We start from the raw sequence: 22,427 nt of genomic DNA, 5'->3' as shown, positions 1-22,427 counted from the left end.
ACACACACACACACACACACACACACACACACACACACACACACCGTCAGCCCTGCTTGCTGCCCAACCCAGCCTCCTCTCTCGAATTCTCCCTACCACCCCAGCCAGGCCTTGTCCCATTCCGACCTTTTCTGCCCATCCCGGGGCCCCGTTCCCCCCCCCCCCTGCATTTTCCCCCCCCCCGCTATCCCTCCGGTCCGACCTTTCCAAAGGGCCCTCCATCCAACCCCTCGCCGTCCATCCCGCCTCTCCCATCCTTCTCGGGCCCTTTCCCTTGGGCCCCCCGAGGCGCCGTCCCAATTCCTGGGACCCGGCCGGGGCCAGAGGCTGGGAGTCTCGAGCGAGCGCGCGCGCAACGGGGCTCAGTCCTACCCGGGCGCCCGGCACACGTTGCGTCCCCGCGGGCTCAGCTCCTGGGCAGCTCGCAGCGGAGGCAGCAGCAGCAGCAGCGGCGGCAGAAGCAACAGCGGAGGCAGCGAGGACTGCAGAGGCCACGGCCGCAGCACTGGCCCTAGCGGGCGGCCAGCGCGAGCCCCGGGGCCCCCCCATGCCGGGCCGGGGGGCGCGGGGCGCAGAGCGGCTGCGGGGAACGCGGCCGGAAGCCGAGTGCAAGGGGAGCCGAGGGCCGAGTGGAGAGAGGCGAGGCCCGGCGGGGCGGGCGGGCGTGCGGGGAGGGGAGGAGAGGAGAGGGGAGGGGGCCGGGCCGGCAGGAAATTCCACATCGGCTCCCCTGATCCCGGGCCAGCCTCGGGCCGCCTCTGCGTAGCGCCGCCCAAACCCCCCCCCCGCGGCGGGCCAGCCCCGGGACCCCCCGAGAGGCCCCTCCAAGTCTGCCCCAGCGCCCGGCTGCCCTGTGCCCCTGTCCCCACCCCCTCCGTCCTGGGTCCCAGTCCCCAGTCCCCCTTCCATCAGTCAGCCCCCTAATCTGCCCCCATCCCCCTGTGCATACCTCCCCCTCCTCTGCCATTCAATCCGACGAGTACTTATTAAGCACCCACTGTAAGCAGAGCGTTGGGTGACGGGGATCCGGACAAAATAAAGACTGCCCCAGTGCCCCCCTTCACTCTCCCTTCTTTCCTCTTGCCCCCCCCCCACATCCCTATTTCCTTCTACTTGTGCTCAACCACAATTTTACTCCTCCCTAGTAGTACTCCCTCCTCTCACTGGGATGATGAGAGAAGCCGGGGCCTAATGAAAGGGACTGCGCCAGGGACAGAGAGAAAGGAGGGGTGGAGGATTCTGCTGGGGCCACTTGAGAAAATGAAGGTGCATTTCTAGGTGGAAAGGGATAAGGCAGAAGACCCCGATGACTGTTACCGGCTCCTTCCCATCGTCACTTCCCTCTTCCCTGGAACAATCTGACATTTACTAGCTGGGTGGGCCTCAGTTTCCTCATCTGTAACATGAGAGGTTCGACTCCAGGTCCTCTAAGGTTCCTTCTGGCCCTGTCCCTATTTTAAAAAATGACCAAAAGCATCTTATTGCAACACTGAATCACCAGAACGCCAGCGGTCTTTGACAACCGTCAGCCTGTGCCTTTGTCAGGATAAATGCCATCCCAAATTGCTGATACCCTTGTTTTTTACTGCTGTGGCTGTTGGATCAGGACAGCTGGGTTTGGTACCAGTTCTTTATCATTCCCTTCAAGAATTAACTTGTCTTTTAGGGTTTAGAAAGCAGCGCAAGCAACACTTTGCCTCTGATAGGTGCACTCTTCAGGTGTGTTTTTCATCCAAAGAGTTTCTGACCTCGTCCTGTGAGCCATTCTGCTAAATAACATCGTTGGGAAAGCAAACATTGATGAACCTCATCTTGCAGGAGAACCTGGGGTGACTAACACCACCTTTGGACTGTTTCCTACATGACTATAGATTGCACAAACTGTTGGAAGTCCTTCTGGGTATCTCCATCACTTGCCAACCTGGAACCTTTTCTTCTTTCCAAGATACTCAATACTGATGTGGTTGAAATTCCCTTGTAGGATTCCTCCTGGGACTCTTCACAATAACTTATCTGGCTCTTCAGAGATGTCAACGTTTCCTGGGATGCTCACGGTCTGGTTTCCTTCTTTCTAGCCACGGATGGGCCAAAGCCAGTTCTATCAATTAGGGTGGCTTAGGAACTGACCAGACGAGAGGGTGGCAGAAAGAAATTTCAGAAGGGATGTGTGCCCGGAAAAGGCACTACCCACAAGGATAAAATCTGGATCCTTGAAATATGCAAGTCCAGATACTAGTAGGGTGGAAATACGGCTGATAACTATGTTGTTGGAGGAGAAGGGAAAAGAGAGTGGAAATGCCCAAAGCAATGTCTTGGGGGACTCAAGATCATAGCTGTGGAGTGGAAAGGGACCTGCAAGGTCCTCCCTCCCAGGAGTCCTTCACCTTCTCAATGTTTGCTGCTCATATTCATAATGGAAGGAAATGCTCCATTTTAGAAGTGAGCAAAAATAGAGAATCTCTCCCCACGCTAAGAAATGCTCCTCTAGGCCAATGCCCCGCTTTGACAGAGGAGGGAGGGGATGTCGTCCAAGGTCACAAAGTAGTATCAGAGCCAGCATCTTAATCCATGTCTGTTAAGCCCAATTCACTGCTCCTTCCACTGTACCTTGGGTGGAAGCATCAGAAATCTGGGGGAAGGGATGGGGTCATACAACAGGCAGGAATGCTAGACACCCGGTATAGGCCTTCTGATCAGACCAGGGCCTGGGAGAGGATTTATGACATCTTGGGGGGCAACAAGGCAAACCAGAACACATTTGTACCCCCCATCCTACCCTCACCTTTACCCAAATGCACTCTCTCCTTTTCCCCACCCCCTACACTCCCCCCATCCAAAACCTATCTATCTATATATGTGTGTGTATATATATATACACATATATATATAATATATGTATATATATATATATTCCCCCAATACAGAAACATTTAGGCCTCAATATGGATATCATGCTGGCTTGGAACTGGGAAAATCTGAGCTTAAATCTTGCCTCAGACACTGTTAGCCTGGGCAAATCACAGCCTCTCAGCCTCAGTTTCCCCATCTGTAAAATGGGGGGAAAGATGGAGTGACATGGTTGGTCGATAGTTGTCTTTTGTTTTCGAAGAGGCCCAAAATGACATCACCATGTTGGGGTCAAGATCCAGCGTGTCCGACTGAGGCTGACCGAACCGATACAAGCTTGGAATGCTCCAACACAGGTCGGGCACAAATAGTGCATGCCAACATTGGTGATGTCTTTTGATTTGAGCATAAATTGGATTTAAGTGAGGCAGAGTTGGGTCAAGTCATCAGCCTCACTCTCTCTGGTTCCAGAGTCCTTGGAGTTAAGTGCTTTGCAAACCTTAAAGCGTGTGAATGCTAGCTCTATCCCACCACCCCCCCCCTTCAGGGTCAGAGGGACCCAGGAGCAATCTTTTTTCCTTATTCAACATCCTTATTCAACTATGGCAAGACCTGTGTGACCTCGGGTAAGTCACTCCACCTCGGTTTCGAGGTCTGTCTGGCCTGAGGTTCTTTCTGGCTCAAGAAGTGTGCCTCACTCTCTCACCTCATCCCCTCACAAGCTCACACAAGGCACGCCAATCCAGGTGCCACCTTCTCCATGAAGCCTTCCCTGATCACCTCAATCCCCAAAAACCAGTCCTTCCTCTGACACTAGGAAGGGATCAGCCTCACTGGCACATCTACCCCTCCCAACGGTCTAGCACTGGGACCTACACAGAGCAGAAACTCGGTTGATTTGTCGACTGGTTCACCCCCTTCCTCCAGCTGAAGAGATCATGCCAAACCCAGCTTTTACCCTCACCTCCCACCCCGTCCACAGATGGAGGAACACGTACGAACGCTTAGGAAAAGGGCCCTGCCTGCAGGAGAGCAAGAGCAGCACCCCCTCCATCTCGTTCCTCCTCCATCACCAGAATGGGCCATGGTCCCGCTGGCCGAGGGAGGTTGGGAAGAGGGAGCCTCAGAGCAGGACTGACCCAGCAGGGTTTGGCCAGGGAGAGGGGCCTAGGATTTTTAGCAAAAATCCTAGCCAAGGAATTGTTCCCTACCTGGGTCCGGGGGAAGGAAGTTCTCCCTCATCAATCAGGGGTGAAAAACGGATAGCCTTCAAATCAATTAGTATTGATTACTCTGATTTATTTTTAGTTTGACTGTGGGACTGAGCTCCCTTCTTTAGGAAAAGCTGGCCCTAACAGCAAAGCCAGACTAACAGAGATAGTCTCTTAAATCTAGGTTACCTACAAATTTAGTGAATAGACTGATAAGACTATCATAGTAGCAGATATTTTAGAGTGAGACATCTATCTTTGTAGAAATAAAATAATCATAGGAAGATGACTCTTTTTTTTTTTTAAAGGCTGAGGTCCCCTTTCTAGCAGCTGGAGAAAGTGGGGTTAGCTAAAGGCTGATTCTCTTTCCAGTCTTCTCATTGGATAGATCCGCTTTTTCTGTGAGCTGGAGTCTTCCAAGGCTGGTGGCTGGAAGATGGCAGGTGACTCCTATCTACAGACCACAGTTCCTCTTTCCCGGAAACTTTGTGGTTACAAACAGCATCACCTGCAGGGCAAGGACTTGTGGGGTAATTTTGATGTTACTGTTGGGTTAAGAAAGCCTAAGAGAAGCACACTAGTCAGACAACCTGCCTTGTCCAATTGAATTGTGTTTAAAACAAGTTTCTGTAATTTTTGTTATTCCTCTCGTTATAAAAATCAACTGTGTAAATCACTCCTTGTCTCTGACCCCTGAGGAGTCAGATGACCTGATCTGACATGCAAATGCTAGCTTTGCAAATTCTTGGTAACTTTGTACCTCAGTTTCTTTTTATTTCAGACAATTTTAACAGGGGTTGGCTCTAGATGGCTACCCCTTCCCATACGGGCACTCCTTCCCCTCAACGGTCCTTCGTCTGCATCGAAGTAGGAACACAGCTAGCTCTCGCTAACTAGCTCCCACTAAGTCACCAAGGCAGGAGAGGAGGGAGCAATCACATAAGGGCTGAGGGCTTTGGAAACTGAGTCTGGAGGCATGCCAAGAAAGCTAAGATGCAGAATCGGGAAGATCTCTGAGCTTTGTGCCCGGAACGGGGAGTTACCTATCCCAAATGTTCCCATGGATGCCACTTACAAAGGGAAGCAAACAGTAATTCAGTTCGTATGGTTAGAGGACCACAAAAGCGCATCAACTGAAGAAAACCTCAGCTTATTAAATAAGGAAGTGAAATCTGGCAAGCGGTGGGTGGCTGAGCTTAACGAATGACACTTGGAAGCCAGGGTACTGTCCCTTTCAGACACATCGTTAAAGGCACAGAAAAAGAAAGATCGAGGCCTGGTCCTAGGAATGCAATAAAGACCTCCTATAGGATTTTATTATTTCATTTATGAACCGTATGGTTTTGAAAAAGCCCCCCTCCCCCCAGCAATCCATGCCCTTTCCGTCTTCAGAACCGGTTCTAAGCCTCCTGCCTACTGAGGCTTGCTCTGTGCCTTGCGGCATGCTGGTGTCTACCCCACAGGGTCAGAGTGCTTGTTCTCCTTTAGAATGCCTCCATCGGTCAGCTCCACGCCCTGCTTCCAGAAGCCTCCGCTTCGGAAAGAGGATTCCTTCCTCAAGGAACCTGGCCGCCAGTCTGCCCAAGCAGGAGGGAGATCTACAATGTCACTCTCAAAGGTTTAAAATCTCTTTTTTAAAATCCTTCATTTGCACATCTTGCCACATTGTCCAGATCCCTTTCCTCAAAGAGCTCCGGGGCCTGGGCGAGTTCTGAGTCACATGTGGCCAGTGATGAGAAAGACATATTGGAAGGCATCTGACCTTCCTTTAACATCTTCAGAGGTGCAGAGATGGCGGTGAGGCAGCCAGGTCTCAAGTGCTAAGTCTTTCTTGCACCAGAGACTTCCTCACTTCCCAAGGTCGCCGCTCTCCTTCCTTCTAAAAACCAAGAGGTTCAGTCCTCACTGGAGTTATCAAACTCCTCCCAGTCAGACACGCTCATCACCTCTGAGCCCAGGTCAGGGTCCCGCTGCCCCCGGTCCGGGTGCCAGCCAGGGGTTCGCCGGGTAGGGTCTGTGAGCAGAGATCTGGGCAGAGTGAGCACGCACGCTGCCAGGCCAGAGATGGCGTTCTCCAGCTGAGGCCCCTCTTCCCAGCAGTCCTTCTCCACATCGTAGATGTGGACATAGCTCATGCGGCTGCCTCGGTTGTGGGAGCGGCCCCCCAAAACGTAGATCTTATTGTCCAGGACGGCGATGCCCGGCTCGCCATGCCCAGCTGGGAGTGGGTAGACTGCTGTCCACTGCCTGGTGCTGGGGCTGTAGCACACAACCTGCAAAGGAAAACAGCAGCACTGAGAGGCATGAAGGGTGTACTGAGCTCCTGCAGCACGCTTCGCTCTGGGACACAGACAGAAAGGTCAGCCAGGGGCTCCCCTTCTGATAAGGAGGCACAGCCCGGGCTGGCGCCGCAGGCGCAGCGGCCAGGCGGACGACTGTTCCTCTTCTTTCACGGCACGTCTACTGACGACGGCCCGTCAGTTTCTGGTGCTGAGCCATGCGCCGGGGCCAAGGAGTTGGGCGGCCACAACTCTCCATCCTGGGCCTTCAGAAGCCGCGGCTGGGCCCTGGGTAATGCCCGTGGACCACAACATTCTGTGCCCAGGTTGCTCCTCCTCTCTACATCTTACCTGCCCTGCGAGTCCCCCAGCCCGGGATGCCCTCACTCATCTCTCAGATTCCAGCCCCCCACCTCAGAGGTGGATCCCCAACTTCACTGAGAGCAGAAACCAGGGCACCTCTAATTTGGTAGCAGCCTGCACAGTGCTGGGGACTCCTAGTGCCGGGCTCGTTCCCAGCTGGTTACATGAAAGACTCACTCGTTAACTGGTGGGAAAGGGGCAGAAAAAACAGCATGTTATCTGATTTTTAAGCCCTATGAGGACAGGGCCAAATGTAGCTAAATTGTGCCTCTTCCCAAGTGTCTAGCACAGAGCTCTGCACACAGTAGGTGCTTAATAAATGTCTGTTATAATTGAATTGTTCAACTGGAAATAAACAGCACAAGATTTGGGGTCGGAATGCCTGGGTTGGTTCCTGTTTTGGCTTCAGCACCAACTGGATAGTGGTAAATCACACATTCTCCCCAGCTCTGCCCACCGCCCAGGCATGCTGAGGCTGCATAAATTCGGGTACAAAGATGAGGATTCCCTGCCGCCCCCACCTCCCCTACCCTCTCACCTGGTGGACGTCCCTCCGGTAGCCTGAGTCATTGTTGCTGCCGCCGATCACGTACAGTTTGCCCAGCAGGGTGGCCATGCCGTGCCAGGCGCGCCGGATGGGGCTGTCGGCCAGCGCCTCCCAGCAGTTGGCGTCTGGGTCATAGCAGTGCAGTTCCTTGAGATAGTCCTCACCTCGCCGTCCACAGGTGATGTACATCTTCCCGTCCAGAGCGGCCCCCGCGTGGGCATATACCTACACAGAGACAAGGCAGGCAGAGTGAGACGGGCAGGGATGAGCAGAGAACACATCCTGGCTCCTTTCTTTGCAAGGTAGTGAATGGAGTGGAAAAGAATGACTCCCAGCTGGAGTCCAGCCCCTGTCCCTGCCCTTCCACAGCATTCTCTCGCCTCAAGGCTCGGCTCATCCTCCTCCAGAAGGGCAGCCCCGGTGCCCGGGCACGCCTGGGAGGCCTACAGCGGGCGGGCGCTGACTGACAGAGGCTAGATGAACATTTGTTGATGAACGAATGAGCCCTGACTACATGTCCCAGAACCTGCATTCTGACACGGGAGAGAGCTGGGAGGCCTCGGGCACTCCATGCACCGCCTCCCTAGTGAGAGGACGGCGGGGTGCAGAGGAAGGTGGAACCATGAAGGCTCTGCATGGGCGACGCTACCGGGTGAACCAAGGCAGGAAGGCGACTGGCCCAGGACTTCTCAGGACAGCTCCACTTTCTGCTGCGTGAGCTTGCCACGACATCCTGGCTTTTTCTTCTCAAGGAGGCCCACGTTTGCTCTGCTATGGGCTCCCCAGGAATGTTTAGTGTCAGGGAAGTGACGGAGAAAGCCCTGCCTGCCCTGGAGGAGCCCCCAATCTTACATAGGCTGGGGGAGGGGGATACCCCTCTGTCACCAACACCGGTGACAGAAGGGAGCATGTGATCAAAGGAGAGGTCACCGGGGAAATTCTGGGAGGAAGAGATCGCTTGATGTAGGCAGGATCCGGGCACAGGGAGTGAGAAGACAACCAGCACTGGAGGAAGAGGTGGGTTTTCTGGAGGGCGCGCGCCGCAGACGCGGGGCAGAGGCAAAGAAGCAGCGCGTTTGGGGGAGCAGGGAGGCCACCCGCGCCACAGCCCCAGGCCCGCGTCTGGCCGGGTCTTCCCTGCCGCTTCGGGCCTGAAGGATCGGGGGGGGGGGCCACTCTGGCTTCCAGCCCCCCTTTCCTGCCCCATCAGCTATCACACTCCATCTCAAGACAAACTCGGCCTCCGGGTGCTTCCTGTCTGGTGACTGCCCGAGCTGCTTTCAGGCCGAGAACACACTCCTCCCCGCCACCTCTTATTGAGTATTTATTCTTACATAATATTAGCGTCTAGTCTCTTGTTTCCTTCAACGCTCAGCTCAAGCACTCACAGAAGAGCTCCCCCCACGCTCTCGACCACCGGCGCCCTCCCGCCTTACTTGGCATTTCTTCCAAATACACACGTGTCTGTCTCTCTCTCCATCTCCCTAGAGACGTTGTGCTACCCTTCCCCCGATGTGGGAAAGGTTTGTACACCCTTGTCTCTGTCCCCAAGACCCCAGGATAGCGTCTGGTACCCAGCAGGTGCCCGACGATGCCCGCCGAGGGGCTGCCCTCTTGAAGTTCTGGCTGCACTTCCTCTCGGCTCCCAAAACTGGGGCCTTGAAGGGCCACACACTCAGACGCACTGACTCCACTCAGCAGACGTCCCGGAAGGACTGGCTCCTCACGAGAGGATCCCCAGCCCCAGTCTCCTGGGAGCCCAAATCATGACCCTCTGTGGCTTCTTCTGTCAATCAGGCCCCCCTTCCTCCCCCACAACTTCACTTCCCACTAAGGACCAGCACATGCTGGCCCCCCAGCACATCTCACACTGGTTCTAGGAGAATGGAAGCTCCCTGAGGGCACACAGCAAACACCCAGGCCCTGTTGCTGAACGAAGGACTAGGACACAGAGCCACCCTGGGCTGCCTACCCAGAGGATCCAGCCTAAATCCGCCTCTCGGGAGCTGCTGCCAGTCAGAGCCGGCTCTGCCCTCTGGGGAAAACCTGAGACTCCAGGGCCATGAACAGAGTGGGCAGGCCCAGGCCAACCTTGGTCTTCTCACTGACTGGCTATGGGACCCTAAGTCAATCACTCGCCCTCTCTCCGCAACTCAGTTTTCTCACCCGTAAACGGGGATCATACTTGTCCTATTTACATGTTGGGAAGAACAGAAAGTGTCAAAGCCCTGTTCCAAATCCCCCCCTCTCTTCCATGGTGCCCCCTAACTAGTACAGCCCTCACCCCAGCTCCTTAGAATCGACAGTATATCAGAGCTGGAAGAGAGCTGAGATCACGTACTCCTTCACTTGACAGATGAGGAACCAAAGTCCAGCCGGGCAGGGAAGGGCCTAACCCAGGCTCACAGACATGGCTCCCCTGACCTCCCATGGCACTCGCTCTATGCTCACGCCTTGGTCAGGGGCTGCTTCGACCTGCTCTACAGAACTGTTTCGCCGTATGTGTTGTGCAATGGACGTTGTCCCCAGCCCCACCCAGCACACCTCCACAGCACCCATCATCTCTTCCTCTTGAGCCTGAGAGGCTGCAGAGAGCCTGGGGCACAGAAAGGCCAGAAGGGGGCATGCAGGCCACGGCCACTAGCCAGCCCCACCCCACACAAAGATACCACGTGGAGTGAAAGCCTTCCCACTGGACTCATGGGGAAGAGAGAACGGTTCTGGAGTTCAAAACTTGAGAAGACACATAACGGGGATGACCTGCTGTGCTTTCCACGTCATTATTTATGGCGACATTTTAAATTTCTAAAATTCCAACTCCAGGCAAGCTTTCTGGTTGGACATTGCAGGGGGTCAGGAAAAAGATGGCTGCGGTCAGGAAGTCCATGCCAATTCAGGAGCCCACAAGCCAGGTATGTGGCCATCAGGAAGTCACCTTGGTTTCCCCAACTATAAAATGGGGAGAATATTTACAGCACCCACCTTGTGAGGCCAGTGGGAAAAAGCACAAGGTGTCATTTCTACCTTGTAGAAACATACGGTTACAGAAAGTTTAGTTATCATCTTATGCTAAAAATAACCCTCACCCACATGGCTACACACAACTGGAGCAGACAACTCTCCTCTCATCTGCATGTGGAATTCCATGTACAAGCCCACTGCCAATCACCACCCACCCAAGCAGGTCAACTACCACCTATTCCCAAAAGCCCACCCTGATCTGCCTGCCAACCTCTACCCCCACAGAGTCAGCTGGTGGTGCGGTGAAGAGTCAGGAAGACCTGACCTCAGACATTTGCCAGCTCTGGGACCCTGGGCAAGTCATTTAACCTGTCTGCCTCAGTTTCCTCAACTGTAAAAAGGGGAAAATAAGAACACCTACCTCCTAGAGTTGTGGTGAGAATCAAAGAGATAATATTCCCTCTGATGCCTTCGGCCACCTTCTCCTCCTTCAGTCCCGGCCTCACTCCTGACCAAGGCTAGCCTTCCCACTTGTTCACATGACCTCATTCCCTCCAGCCTCTGCCGTCCCCACTGTCACTGCGGCTCGCTCCCCTCTGCCTACAGACATGTCCACGTCTCCATCATCTTGGAAAAAACCTTCACTGGATCCTTCCGTCCCCAAAGCTAAACTCCTCCAAAAGGTCACCTACACTAAGGGCCTCCACTCTCTCTCCTCTCCCTTTTCTTACAACCTTCATCCTTCAACGGAAACTGTTCTCTCCGAAGTGACCAACGAACCATCTCTCAGACGCCAGATCCAACGGCCTCCTCTCCATCCTCCTCCTCGGCCTCTCTGCAGCCTCGGATGCTGTCCGCCACTGTCTCCTCCTTGGTGCTCTCTTGCCTCTTCCTTTTCTGGACATCCCTCTCTCCTGTTCTCCTCCTCCCTCCCTCTCTGACCGCTCCTTCTGTCTCCTGTGCCGGCTCCTCGTCCAGGTCACTCCCCCTGACCACAGGCGTCCCTTGGGGCTCTGTCCTGGGCCCTCTGCTTCTCTCCTGTACTGCTTCACCTGGCGATCTCCTCAGCTCCCCACTGATTGAATACGCCCTTCTGTCCTATGGCAGTGCTGCCCCTGCCCTAGTAGAGGCCCTCATCCCCTCAGCCCTGGACTACTGCAGTAGCTACTAAGGGTCTGCCTGACCCAAGTCTCTCCCTCCAGTCCATCCCCAGTACAGCCACTGAAGCCTTTTCCTAAAGCCCAGCTCTGATCGATGTCTCTCCCCCCTCAATAATCTCCAGTGGCTCCCTACTGCCTCCAGGAGCAAATAGAAAATGCTCTGGTTGGCCTTCAAAGCCCTTCACAGCCCGCTCTCTCCTCCCTTCTAGTCTCCGGAGGAATCTTACCTCCCAACATGTCCTCTGCAATGCTGCGACCCTGGCAAGGTCCTGGTTGCTCCACCAAGACCCTCCATCTCTCTGCTCAGGGCATTTTCTCTGGGTGTCCCCAGGCATGGGACACTTTCCTTCCTCCACTCCCAGACTACTGGCCTCCTTGGCCCACCTTCCACAGCAAACCTTTCCCAACCCCTCTGAATTCCAGGGCCTTCCTTCTGCTAATCATGTCCTATTTATCCTGTATATAGCTTGTTTTGGATACAACTGTTTGCTTACATCAGATTGTAAGCTCCTCCAGGGCAGGCCCTGTCTTTTGCCTCTTTTTGTATCCCCAGTACTTAGCATAGTGCCTGACACATAGTAGGTATTTAATACTTATTGTCTTTTCCCATTCTCAATGAACAAGGATTTACTTGGCGCTTACCATGTGCCAGGTTCACCTGACCTCTTAGCACCCAGTTTCCTGTTATGGACTTATTTAATTTGTATCATATCATATAAACTACATATCAGTGTAGTGTCATCTCCCCAAGAGATCTTAAGCTTCTTGGGGTTTGTAGGCAGTGGAAAGACCACTAGAGGACCTGGGTTCAAATCCCTTCTCAGCCATTCATCTACTGGCTGTCTGACCTTGGACAGTTCCTTAAGCCTCTCCTTCCAGCACAAGGGGGAGGCCCCTCCCTGCACAGCCCTTGTTCCTCTGGGACAGGATAAGCCCGAGCACAGCCAGCCTGCTGCAGTCACTGCCTTGCTGACCCCAAAGCTGGAAGGCTGGAACTCAGCAGCCCCCTGGTGCGCCCCCACGTGGCCCAGAGTGGCCACTACCGAATCCCCAACAAGCCTCTGGTTTCAAGGTCCCTCTTAGCACTTGAAATTCTTGGGGCTGGGGCAGGGCAGGGCCGAGCCAGGGAGGGAGTCTTATCAGGCCTCCATGGCCTCCCAACCTTTCCTTTCCTTTCCATGGTGAGCCTGAGAAGCAGGGCCCACACAAGCCAGAAGGCCAGAACCGCAGGCTATGCTCCTCCTCATCTCAGGCCTCAGGGCTGGCAGGGAGCTGGGCAGCACTCGCTCACAGACGCCCATCTCGGGAGCCTGACCAAGGTCAGGAGCACCGAGTGGATGGAGCCCCAGGTCAGGGGCCCTGCCATCTTGTACAAGTCAGGTCGGGCACTGGGGAGAGAAGCACAACCTGTTCTTTGCCCCAAGATGGCCCCATCCCCATTCAACAGATGTGGAAACTGAGCATCAGAACATTTCAGTGGCTTTCTCAAAGTCTCCCCCAAGACAGGTCTCTTGACCCCAGCTGGACGCTGCTGTTCTCAAGGTGGGTTCCAATCTTGCTGTGACATTTATCAGATTACTCACCCTCCCCAGGCCTAAGACTCCTCTCCTATAAAATGAAGAGATACCATGGGATGAAGGAGGTAGTCTCTAAGCCCGTCTCACTCTAACTAGTTCTAGGATCCAATGAAGAAACTTCTCATTCCCAAAAGAAGCCATATCAAGTATGCATGACTCTACCATTTCCCTTCCAATTAATGGAATTCTAAATCAGAAAACAGATTTTTTTTAAAGGAAAACAAGCAGAAAAGGGCGCTGTTCTTGGGAACCAAGGAGATCTGTGTGCAAATCCTGGCTAACACCCAGGAGCAAATCGCCCAACCTCTTGGAGCCTCAGTTTCCACAGCTGTAAAACACAGACACAGCACTGGTGCTCTCAGAGGAGTGCTGTGAAGAAATCACTCAGAAAACCCTGCACAGCTACAGAAATGAGGGGATTCAGTGACTGCAAAAGCACTTTCAGTGTCCTAAGTACAGAGTACCAGTCTCCAGAATATGCATGGGATGCTGGGTCACCTCCACAGAGAAGCTGATGAAAATGACAGAGGCTACACCAGGAATGGGCACTACAGGGTGCCCCTGGGTGGAGAACACCAGGCCTGCAACCCTGGCCAAGTCACTTCACCTTGTCTGCCTCAGTTTCCTCATCTGTCAAATGAGCTGGAGAAGGAAATGGCAAACCGCGCCAGTGTCTCTGCCAAGAAAACCTAAAGGGGTCACAGAGAGTCAGACACGACCCAACAAAAAAGCTAGCTTCCCGGGATAAACTTGGAGGGAGAAAGAGAGAGAGAGAAAGAGAGAAAGAGAAAGAGACAGAGACAGAGACAGAGAGAGACAGGCAGACAAAGAGACAGACAGCGAAACAGAGAGAGATAGAGAGACGGAGAGAGAGAGACAGAGAGAGAGAAGACAGACAGAGGTCACGTGCCCCAGGCCCAGTCTCTGGCTTCAGCAGCTTCAACCTAGCTTCAGTGATCCAAATTTAACATAAATATGTATATATTCTGTACATATGGGTCCTTTCCTTTTTTTCTTTTTTCTCTTTGGGGGTAGAAAAATATTTCTAGCAGCTCTTTTTGTGGGCAAAGAGCTGAAAACTGAGGGGATGCCCATCAACTGGGGAATGGCTGAACAAGTCATGGTATAGAAATATGATGCCAAACTATTATGCTATAAGAAATGATGAGGGGGACGGTTTCAGAAAAACCTGGGACAACTTCTATGAGCTGATGCAGAGGGAAGTGAGCCGAACCAGGAGAACAGTGGAACACTGTGATGATCAGCTGTGAAAGGCTTGGCTACTCTGATCAAGGCCATGACCCAAGACAATTCTGAAGGACTCCTGACGAAAAGCGCCGTCCGCCTCCAGCCAGAGGACTGGTGACCCTGAGTACAGACTGAAGCATCTTTTTTTTAACACTTTCTTTTTCTTGATTTCCTCCCCCACAACACGGCTAAAGTGGAAATATGTTTTGCATGACTTCCTGTTGTGTAATGGGTATCATACTGCTTGCCTTCTCAACAGGTAGAGAAGGGGTAGAGAAAATTTGGAACTGAAAATAAAAATTAAAAATAAATAAAATCTTTAAAATAGATTTTTGCGCGGTTAGCTTGTACCCATAGTTTTCTTTCAAGAGCTCTCATCTGGGGGAGAGGCAGCACTTGAGTTAGAGATTCTAAATACAAAGCCCATTTCAGGCAAAGGTACGGAGAGAGAAGATGAGCTATCACGTGAAGGACAGTAAGCCCAGTCTGGCTCACAGCCAGAGAGAAAAGGGAAGTGGGTCGTAACAAGCCCGGAAAGGGAGGATGGCTCGAGCTGGAAAGGGGCTTTGAATGCCAAACAGGGGTTTGTCCTTAACCTGGGGGCAGCAGGAACTCCTGGAGTCTGGGACAGCCAGCTCAGTCAGCCCTGTGCTGTTGAGCCCAGGGCAGCTGTGTGGAGGGAGTGGCACAGGCAGAGACCGCAGGCCGGGGCAGACGGTGGCAGCAGGGCTGCCTACAGGGGGGCTGTATGCTCCAGGCAGAGAGGGATGGGAAATCCAAACGAGGGAACACACGGAGCTGAGGAAGAATCCGAGATGGCAGAGCGGGATGTCGGGGAGTGGAGGGGAGAGGCAAAGAGAAGGCTTTGGCCAATGCTAAGCTGAAGGTGCCTACAGGCCACCTGGTCTGAAATGCCCACTAGACGGCTGGAGTCTGGGGAGATCGGGGCCTCATCACTGGGCAGAGGCAGAGCAGAGCTCGGGGGCACCACCCGCCCGGGGCAGCGACCAGGCAGGCAGGAGAAGAACCACGGAACACTGAGAAAAGGGCGTCCAGCTGGGCGCTGGAGAGCTCCCACCCCAGCCTCTCCAAGCCTCACCCTGGGGCACACCCCAGACCAGGGTGGTCTCCCAAGTGGTCCAACAGTTAGACTTGCTCTGCTAAAGGAGGCGGCCGCTAGGTGGCGCCACAGTGCGCAGAGCACAGGGCCAGCGGGTCGGGAAGACTCCACTCTGAAAATCCAGCCTCAGACCCTTCCTGGGCGTGACTCTGGCCTAATCACAACACTCTGCTTGCCTCAGCTAGTTCATCTGTACAATGAGCTGGAAAAGATGCTCCAAGAAACCCCAACGTGGGGTCACGAAGAGTCGGAGACGACTGAACAACAAGAGAATGAGGACATTCTACGAGGACGTGCCCCGAGGACCCTCCGGGGTGTTCGCTAGTGAAGCTCCCCTGACTCTGAGCTGCCCCTCAAGGGTCACCAGCTAAACATCCGAGAGAACCCAGAGCTCCTCACAGCCCTGGGGGTCCAATGGTCAGAGCCTCAGGCCAGGAGTTAAAGACCTGGGTTCAAATCCAGCCTCAGACACTTCCTAGCCACATGACCCTGGGCTAGTCCCGTCACTTCAGTCTGCCTCAGTTTCCCCAACAGTAAAGTAGAGACAAGCACAGCGCCTCCTCCCCGGGGCAGAATCGAGGATCCATATTAGTCCTGCAATTTGTAAAGCACTTCACACACTGCCCCCCACACAGAAAGGGCTCAACAGATGCTTTTTTGTTGGTGTTCAGTTGCATCTGCCATTTCCTTCTCCAGCTGATTCTGCAGATGAGGAAACTGAGGCACAGGGTCACACAGCTAGAAAGTGTCAAAGGGCAGATTTGAACTCAGGTCTTCCTGACTCCAGGCCAGGCACTGTCCGCTCCGCCACCGACCTGCCCCGTGATAATCAACACTTACTCCCCCTGTAATCAGGTGACTGGGAAGTGAAGTCAGTAAGCTGACCCGTGAGCCAAATCCAACTTCAAGGACGGTTTCAATACATTTGAGGAAAAACGAGCCTCACGTGCACCGAAGGAGGTATAAACTCTGGCCCCCAGAGAGGACGGCCCGCTGCCTCCCTGGTCCACAGTCCCTCGGACCTCCCAGCAGCGGGCCACCAGGGTGGGCGGCTCCCCAGCCTTCCACCAATGGCCCGTGCCACGGCACCTGGCCTGGTGCACTCCTCACCTCTCTCTTGAGGGGCGCCACGTAGTCCCACGTATTGGTGCCGGGGTCATAGCGCTCCACCTCCTTCAGGTCCGCGTGGTAGTCCCGCCCAGCCACGGCATAGATGTGCTTGCCCAGGACGCACACACACAGGTCGGCATGCTCTCGCTGCAGGGACTGGATCTGAAACCACCTGTTGTGCCTCGGATCGTACCTTGGGAAAGGAGACAAGGAGACAGGGCTGGGACCCCTCCGGGGCAGCAGTGGCCTCGAGCTGCGCCCTCGGACGGGCCGCTGCCCGCACCTGCCAATGTCCTCCAGAGGAGGGCACCCGCCTTCTTCAAAGCTCGGCTCAGCGCAGGCTCCTCCTCGACCCCACCCCTCCCCTGAGATTCCTGCCCGGTGGCAGCACAGCACACAGCAGGGGCTTGTTTAATTACACGTGCAGCGTTTGGTCCATTCACCCTGCGATGCTCATGATAAGCATGGGCCCCCGACCAACCAGCAGGTATTTATCGAGCACCTACCCGCCCCATGCAGGCCACTCATTGCTCGTCTCCAGGAGCTGACCCTAACGGGGGAGCCAGCCAGGATAAACCCACTGAAGGCTGAGCAGAGGCCTAGGCCAGGCCCAGGGGTGGGAAGGTGGGCCAGGCGCCTGGCCTGCAGGGCGAGAGGGAGCCCTGGGACAGCTACGTGAGGGATGGTAGAAGGGGAAGGAAGCGATGAGGCCGTGAGGCCGAGGAGGCCCAGACTGCGCTGGGGGCTGCGTAAGACGGGCAGTGGGGGACGGTGTCGGCTGACCAGGCTGAGAAGGGTGAGGAGTCCAGATGACTCAGAATTAGGCGAAATAGGGAAGTCTGGAGGAAAAGAAAACGCCTCCGTTCTAGACACCTTGAGGGGGAGGAGCCTCCAGGACACTGGGTGACCTCGGGGTCACCAGACAGTCACCAAGAGTGTCTGGAGAGGAAGAGAAGGGGGCCCAGGACGCGGCCCCAGCTACGGGGTGTGATCTGGATGAACAAAAGGGGACCGAGAAGGAGCAGGCCCCTGGGCAGGCGGAGAACCTGGGAGTGCAGCACCCCAGAGAGAGAAGGAGGGGACCGACAGAGCCCACACAACGTGGGCCCTCCGGAGAGCGTTACCCCAGACGGCTGGGGAGGTCAAGAAGTACTGGGGAGAATGCCAGCATCCCCGAGGGGACCTCTGAGAGCGGCCACGTTCCTGCCCCCTGCCCCCACTGCTCCCCTGTCCATCCTCCCCGGTCTCTCCATGTTAACTTCACTGGAGCCCCAAGGCCTGATCTCAAGCCCTCCCCTCACCAAACGCAATCCTCCAGCTGGGTCTGACCAGGGCTGAGCATGGCAGGCCCCTCCTCCCTCTCAGTCAGCCTTCCCGCCTCTGGCCCTACAGTGGTCTGCCATTACCCAAGAAAGGAGAGTCCAAACCTTCCCCTCGTTTTCACCCCGCGGGGCCCGGCGCCCCGGGGGGGGGGGGGGGGGGGGGTCTGCCTCAAGGACACCCACTACTCAGTTCTTCTGCAGCTCACGCCTAGCCCAGCTCACAGGGCTCTTAGCCACACAACCCTGGGCAAGTACCAACCTACTGCAGCCTCAGTTTCCTCGTCTGTCAAATTCGGATATAACAGCATCATAGGGCTGAGGCAGAGGGGGTGGGCAGGGCACACGCCTTTTCTTTTTTCCCAAGCTCCCAGCAGAAACCTTGCTGCTCCCCTCCCAACCCGCCTGCCTCACTCCCTTTCTAGGAAGGCGGATAGCCCCCCAGACAAGAACAAGTGACACCCGGTTCAGAACAGGGAAGGCCAGGCCTTGTCCTGGGTGATCGCCCATCCCCCCCAGGGTAGGGCAGCCAGGTGACCTGGGAGGCAGGAAACACAAGTCTGAACGTTTCCTTAGACATCTAGGGCCTTTGGGAGCCTGGGCCAGCCACGCAGGAGTGAGACTCCGGGTGCGAAGCCCTCTGCACACTACAGCAGCTCTCCTCGTCAGCGTCCTCCGCACGCTGGTCTGACCGGGCCACCTCCGCCCAGATCACCGTGCTTGGCTTTACAAGAGGGACCCTGGCCACTGGGAGCCTGTCCAGAGGAGGCCTGCAGACATCATGGCGAGGAAGCTGGCCATCACAGTGACTGAGGATCAGCTCAACCACCTGGAGCTTCGAAGGCTCGGGAGGCTGCGAGCTCTGACACCAGAAGGGAGGGATCAGGCAGAACAAGATGGACGGAGGCTGCAGAGGCGAAGTCCGGCGTGATGCGGGGCGGCGGGAGGCCCGGGCTCACCGGCCCCGCCAGACCCTGACCCTGAAGACACGTGTGTGAACCGGGGGCGCCCGGCTCTCCTGCCCCAGCCCCCGGAGTCCCCGACCCCAGCTGCCCGAGAGGCCCAGGGCCACCGGCGAGGCTCCTGAGGCTTACCTACCTCCAACAGCGGGACTCAGCGCGGAAGCCTCGGACGTTGTTGTCCCCGCCGATCAGGTACACGAAGTTGTGCAGCACGGCCACGCCCTGATTGGACATGCGGGGCGCCAGGGCGGCGGTGAAGTGGCGCCACTCCCCCAGCGTGGGGTGCAGGTACTTGGCCTGGTCGCTGAGGACCGTAGAGGGGGTCGAGTGCATGCCCCCAAAGCCCACCACACAGCGGAACTCGGAGCGCAGGGCCGTGTGGGAGCTCTGCAGGCTGGGCTGCAGGATCTCCTGGCGGTGGTAACACAGGGCGCTGCCCACCGTGTCTCGCAGCGGGCAGGGGCTCAGCTTGTCGTGGAGTTTCTGCAGGAGCTGGAGCTCCATGAGGGGGAAGCGCACGGTCTCCAGCAGCTTGGGCGGCTCCAGCAGAGACACCTGGTCGGTCTCGATCTGCTCCTGAGTGTAGTGGTAGAGCAGCGCGCCCTCGTAGACCTCGTTCTCGCAGCTGACCTCCAGCCGGTCGCTGCTGAGCAGGGCGTAGACCTTGTCGAGGGGCAGCTGGCGGTACTTGTCAGTCCTACAGAAGGCCACAAAGTTCCTGAGGATGTAGGAGTCCAGCTGCTCCGTCAGCCGGCCCAGCTCGAAGAGGTCAGCCAGCTTGTACACGTCCAGGATGTTCTCGTCGTCCACCCAGGACATGAGGAAGTCGCAGCAGAAATGGATGATTTCTGGGATCTGCGGGAGAGAGAGAGAGAGGCGCTCACGAGGGAGGCCGGCCTGAGTCCTTTGGACGCCCTCGGGGCCAGCCCTGACCCCGGGGCGGGGAAGGCCCGGACACCAGGAGGGCCCTGGAGATCACTCAGGCAGCAGCTTCCCTGCGCGGGCCTGTGGAGGGACCAGCCCCGGTCCAAGAAGCCACATACCTCCCGACGTGGTCGTTGTCAGCCTGATTTTGCTCTAATTGAGCACATGGCAAAAACAAATCCATTACCAAAGTGGGATCTGTCACATTTTCTGACATTAAAATGTTGGAAAATCTTTGGGATTTAAGAATCAACCACCTAGCCCTATCCCATCATTTTACAAGAGGGGAAACTGAGGTCCTACTGATGAAATGACCTGCCTAGCATCACCCTGACAAAGCTGTGACTCCAACTTGGGCCCTTTGCCTCTGCCTCCGCACTCCCCCAGGCCTGGGGTGGACCCTGGGGCTGCTCAACAGAGCCCAGGCAGTGGTCAGCGCTTGTCCTCCCCAAAGCATTCCACAGCCCATCCCCCCCCCCCCCCACACCCCCCCCCCCCGGAGCGATAACCAGGCCTGTTCTCAGGGACGTCTTGAGACGTGAAGAACCAGTCACACTCCCAAAGTTCTTCCCTCAACCCTGCAACAGGTGAAGGGCAGCCGGGGGGCGCCGCAGAGCGCAGAGCGCCGGGCCTGGAGCCATCCTCCTGTTCAAAATGGGCCTCACACACTGACCAGCTGTGTGACCCTGGCCAAGTCACGTCACCCTGTTTGCCTCAGTTTCCTCATCTGTACAATGAGCTGGAGAAGGAAATAGCAAACCATTCTGGTATCCCAAATGGGTCACGAAGAGTAGGATATGACCAAAAAGGACCCAACAACGTCGCCCACGGACGAAGACTCGTCTGGAACCACATGGCCCCTGAGTAGCCCACCCCCCACCTCCAGGCCCTAAAGATATCATGAGCAGGCTAGCAGGGCTGGGATTCCCCAGGTGCCTCTGTGGACATCCGGCTGCAGTCTCCTAAGCGAGGGGTTTCAGCTGGTCTGAAGTCCATAACCTTCGCAGCTGCTCTTGGAGACAAGGGGTGTCTGCCCTGAGCTGGGAGCTCCAAGGGCCGAGCCTCACCCCCTGCTCTCCTACCAATCGATGGACAACTCCGATCACCTCCCTGGGCAGTGGGCCCTCAGGTGCCAAGAGGGTGGAGCTGACTATCTCTGCAGCGTTTCCAATGCTAACATTCAGAGACTGTAGGCCATGAAGGCAAGCCCCCTTCTATCTGTTCTGTGCCTTCTCCAGGGGCTCTGCTCAGTGCTTGGCAGGTAGGCAGGGTTAAGCGATGGCCGTTGCACACACACACATGAGGAAGGTTTGCCTTACAGACAGCTGAACTCTGTCTCCCTGCCTTACTCCCAGACATGCATCCACATGAGTCTAGATCAAAGGTGTCCAACTCATTGGCTGGAAAGGGGGGCAGAGGGCGGTACAAGCACCCCAGACCCAGAGCAGGGAGAACCAGGTTTAAATGAATTAGGAAATGCTTCGCACTCTCCACAAGAACACAACACAGCAGAGATAATCTTGAGTCTGACCCTGCTGGCCTGGATGGCTCCTGGGGTCTCACGGCGTGCCAAGGGGATCCCCCTGGCCTCCTCTGCACCTGGGACGTCCCTGGTGATGGCTCCCGATGAGGCGGGTCCCCGGATCAATGCACATCAGCAAGTTACAATCTCTAAGAACGGCCTGGAGTACCAAGGCATCAAAGGTCCCATGGCCAGTCCTCTCCGCCACGCAGCCCTCACATAACCCAACGCAGAGACGCAGCACAGAATCAGGAGGGGCCTGGGTGTGAATCCCACCCCAACACCGCGAGGCCTCGGCCAAGCCACCCGACCTCACTCACTCAACTACAAAATGGGAATAAGGTCACCTCACAGAGAGGTTAGGAAGATAAACCGCTAAGGACCTTCAAGGACTCAAGAGAAATGTCACGGCATTATGATTATGGTTCTTCTACCTTCTCCTACTGCAAAACCTGCAGAATTCCACAGGAAAATGCACCTTAACTGGTCATGTGAAGGTCCACCAGTAGAGCGAGGAGCGGGGACTTCATGGGCATAGGCAGGTGGAGAACACGAGTCCAACTCAGCACACAGGCCCTGGCTGAAGAGCTGGCCGGGAAGAATAGGGCAAAGGCCATCTCCCAGTCCAGAACTTCAAAGGTCAAAGCTGGTCAGAGCCGACGGACTGACGGGCTGACTGACGGACAGACGGATGGGCCGGCCAGCAGCCGAGGAAGGGAGGGGGCACAGCAGCCAGGACCCACAGGCTTCCCCCACGTGCTCCCAACCCCCACCTGTCACCCTCAACAACACACAGGAAACAAAGAACCACACCAAGTGAACAGTTTTCTGCTTCCTGCTCTTCGTTTTAGAAACTGCTTCATGGAACGCTGAAACTCCGTTTTTGGAAATTCTAAACTAAATAAGCCCCCGGTTCCTTTATTTTTTTTATCTGTGGGACAGAGGCCTTCAAAGCAAGGGCTCCCCAATACCATGAGAGACAGAGACACAAAAATAGAGACTCAGACACAGAGCCTCAGAGACAGAACCTCTGAGACAGACAGAGACAAAGAGACAGAAACAGAGTCAGAGACAAAGAGACAGAGACAGAGACTCAGAGACAGCGCCTCTGAGACAAAGAGAGAGAAACACAGTCAGAGACACAGAGTCAGAGACAAAGAGACACAGAGTCAAAGAGACAGAGACACAGAGTCAGAGACAGAGACAGAGATAGAGACAGAGACAAAGAGTCAGAGACAGAATCAGACAGAGACAAAGAGACAAAGACACACAGAGAC

General features: G+C 55.5%; 2 protein-coding genes across 2 annotated transcripts in view; both read right to left on the bottom strand.

The window, feature by feature from the left end:
• Window positions 1–3,933, bottom strand: part of SCARF2 (scavenger receptor class F member 2) — a 32,064-nt gene extending 28,131 nt beyond the window's left edge. The window contains exons 1-2 of the mRNA XM_027847507.1: window positions 3,812–3,933; window positions 373–879 (exon numbers count right to left, since the gene is read on the bottom strand). Coding sequence (XP_027703308.1) covers window positions 373–879; window positions 3,812–3,933 — 629 coding nt within the window. The remainder of the gene's footprint in view (window positions 1–372; window positions 880–3,811) is intronic.
• Window positions 3,934–5,341: 1,408 nt separating this feature from the next.
• Window positions 5,342–22,427, bottom strand: part of KLHL22 (kelch like family member 22) — a 41,004-nt gene continuing 23,918 nt past the window's right edge. Inside the window, exons 4-7 of the mRNA XM_027847520.1 lie at window positions 18,841–19,559; window positions 16,424–16,616; window positions 7,239–7,472; window positions 5,342–6,331 (exon numbers count right to left, since the gene is read on the bottom strand). Of these exons, the coding sequence (XP_027703321.1) occupies window positions 5,954–6,331; window positions 7,239–7,472; window positions 16,424–16,616; window positions 18,841–19,559 (1,524 nt within the window). The 3' untranslated portion in view covers window positions 5,342–5,953. The remainder of the gene's footprint in view (window positions 6,332–7,238; window positions 7,473–16,423; window positions 16,617–18,840; window positions 19,560–22,427) is intronic.

Source organism: Vombatus ursinus, unplaced genomic scaffold (genome assembly GCF_900497805.2).
Source record: "Vombatus ursinus unplaced genomic scaffold, bare-nosed wombat genome assembly UNPS02015411.1, whole genome shotgun sequence".
In the NCBI taxonomy this organism is placed as follows: domain Eukaryota; kingdom Metazoa; phylum Chordata; class Mammalia; order Diprotodontia; family Vombatidae; genus Vombatus; species Vombatus ursinus.
This window is presented reverse-complemented; position numbering and strand designations above follow the sequence as displayed.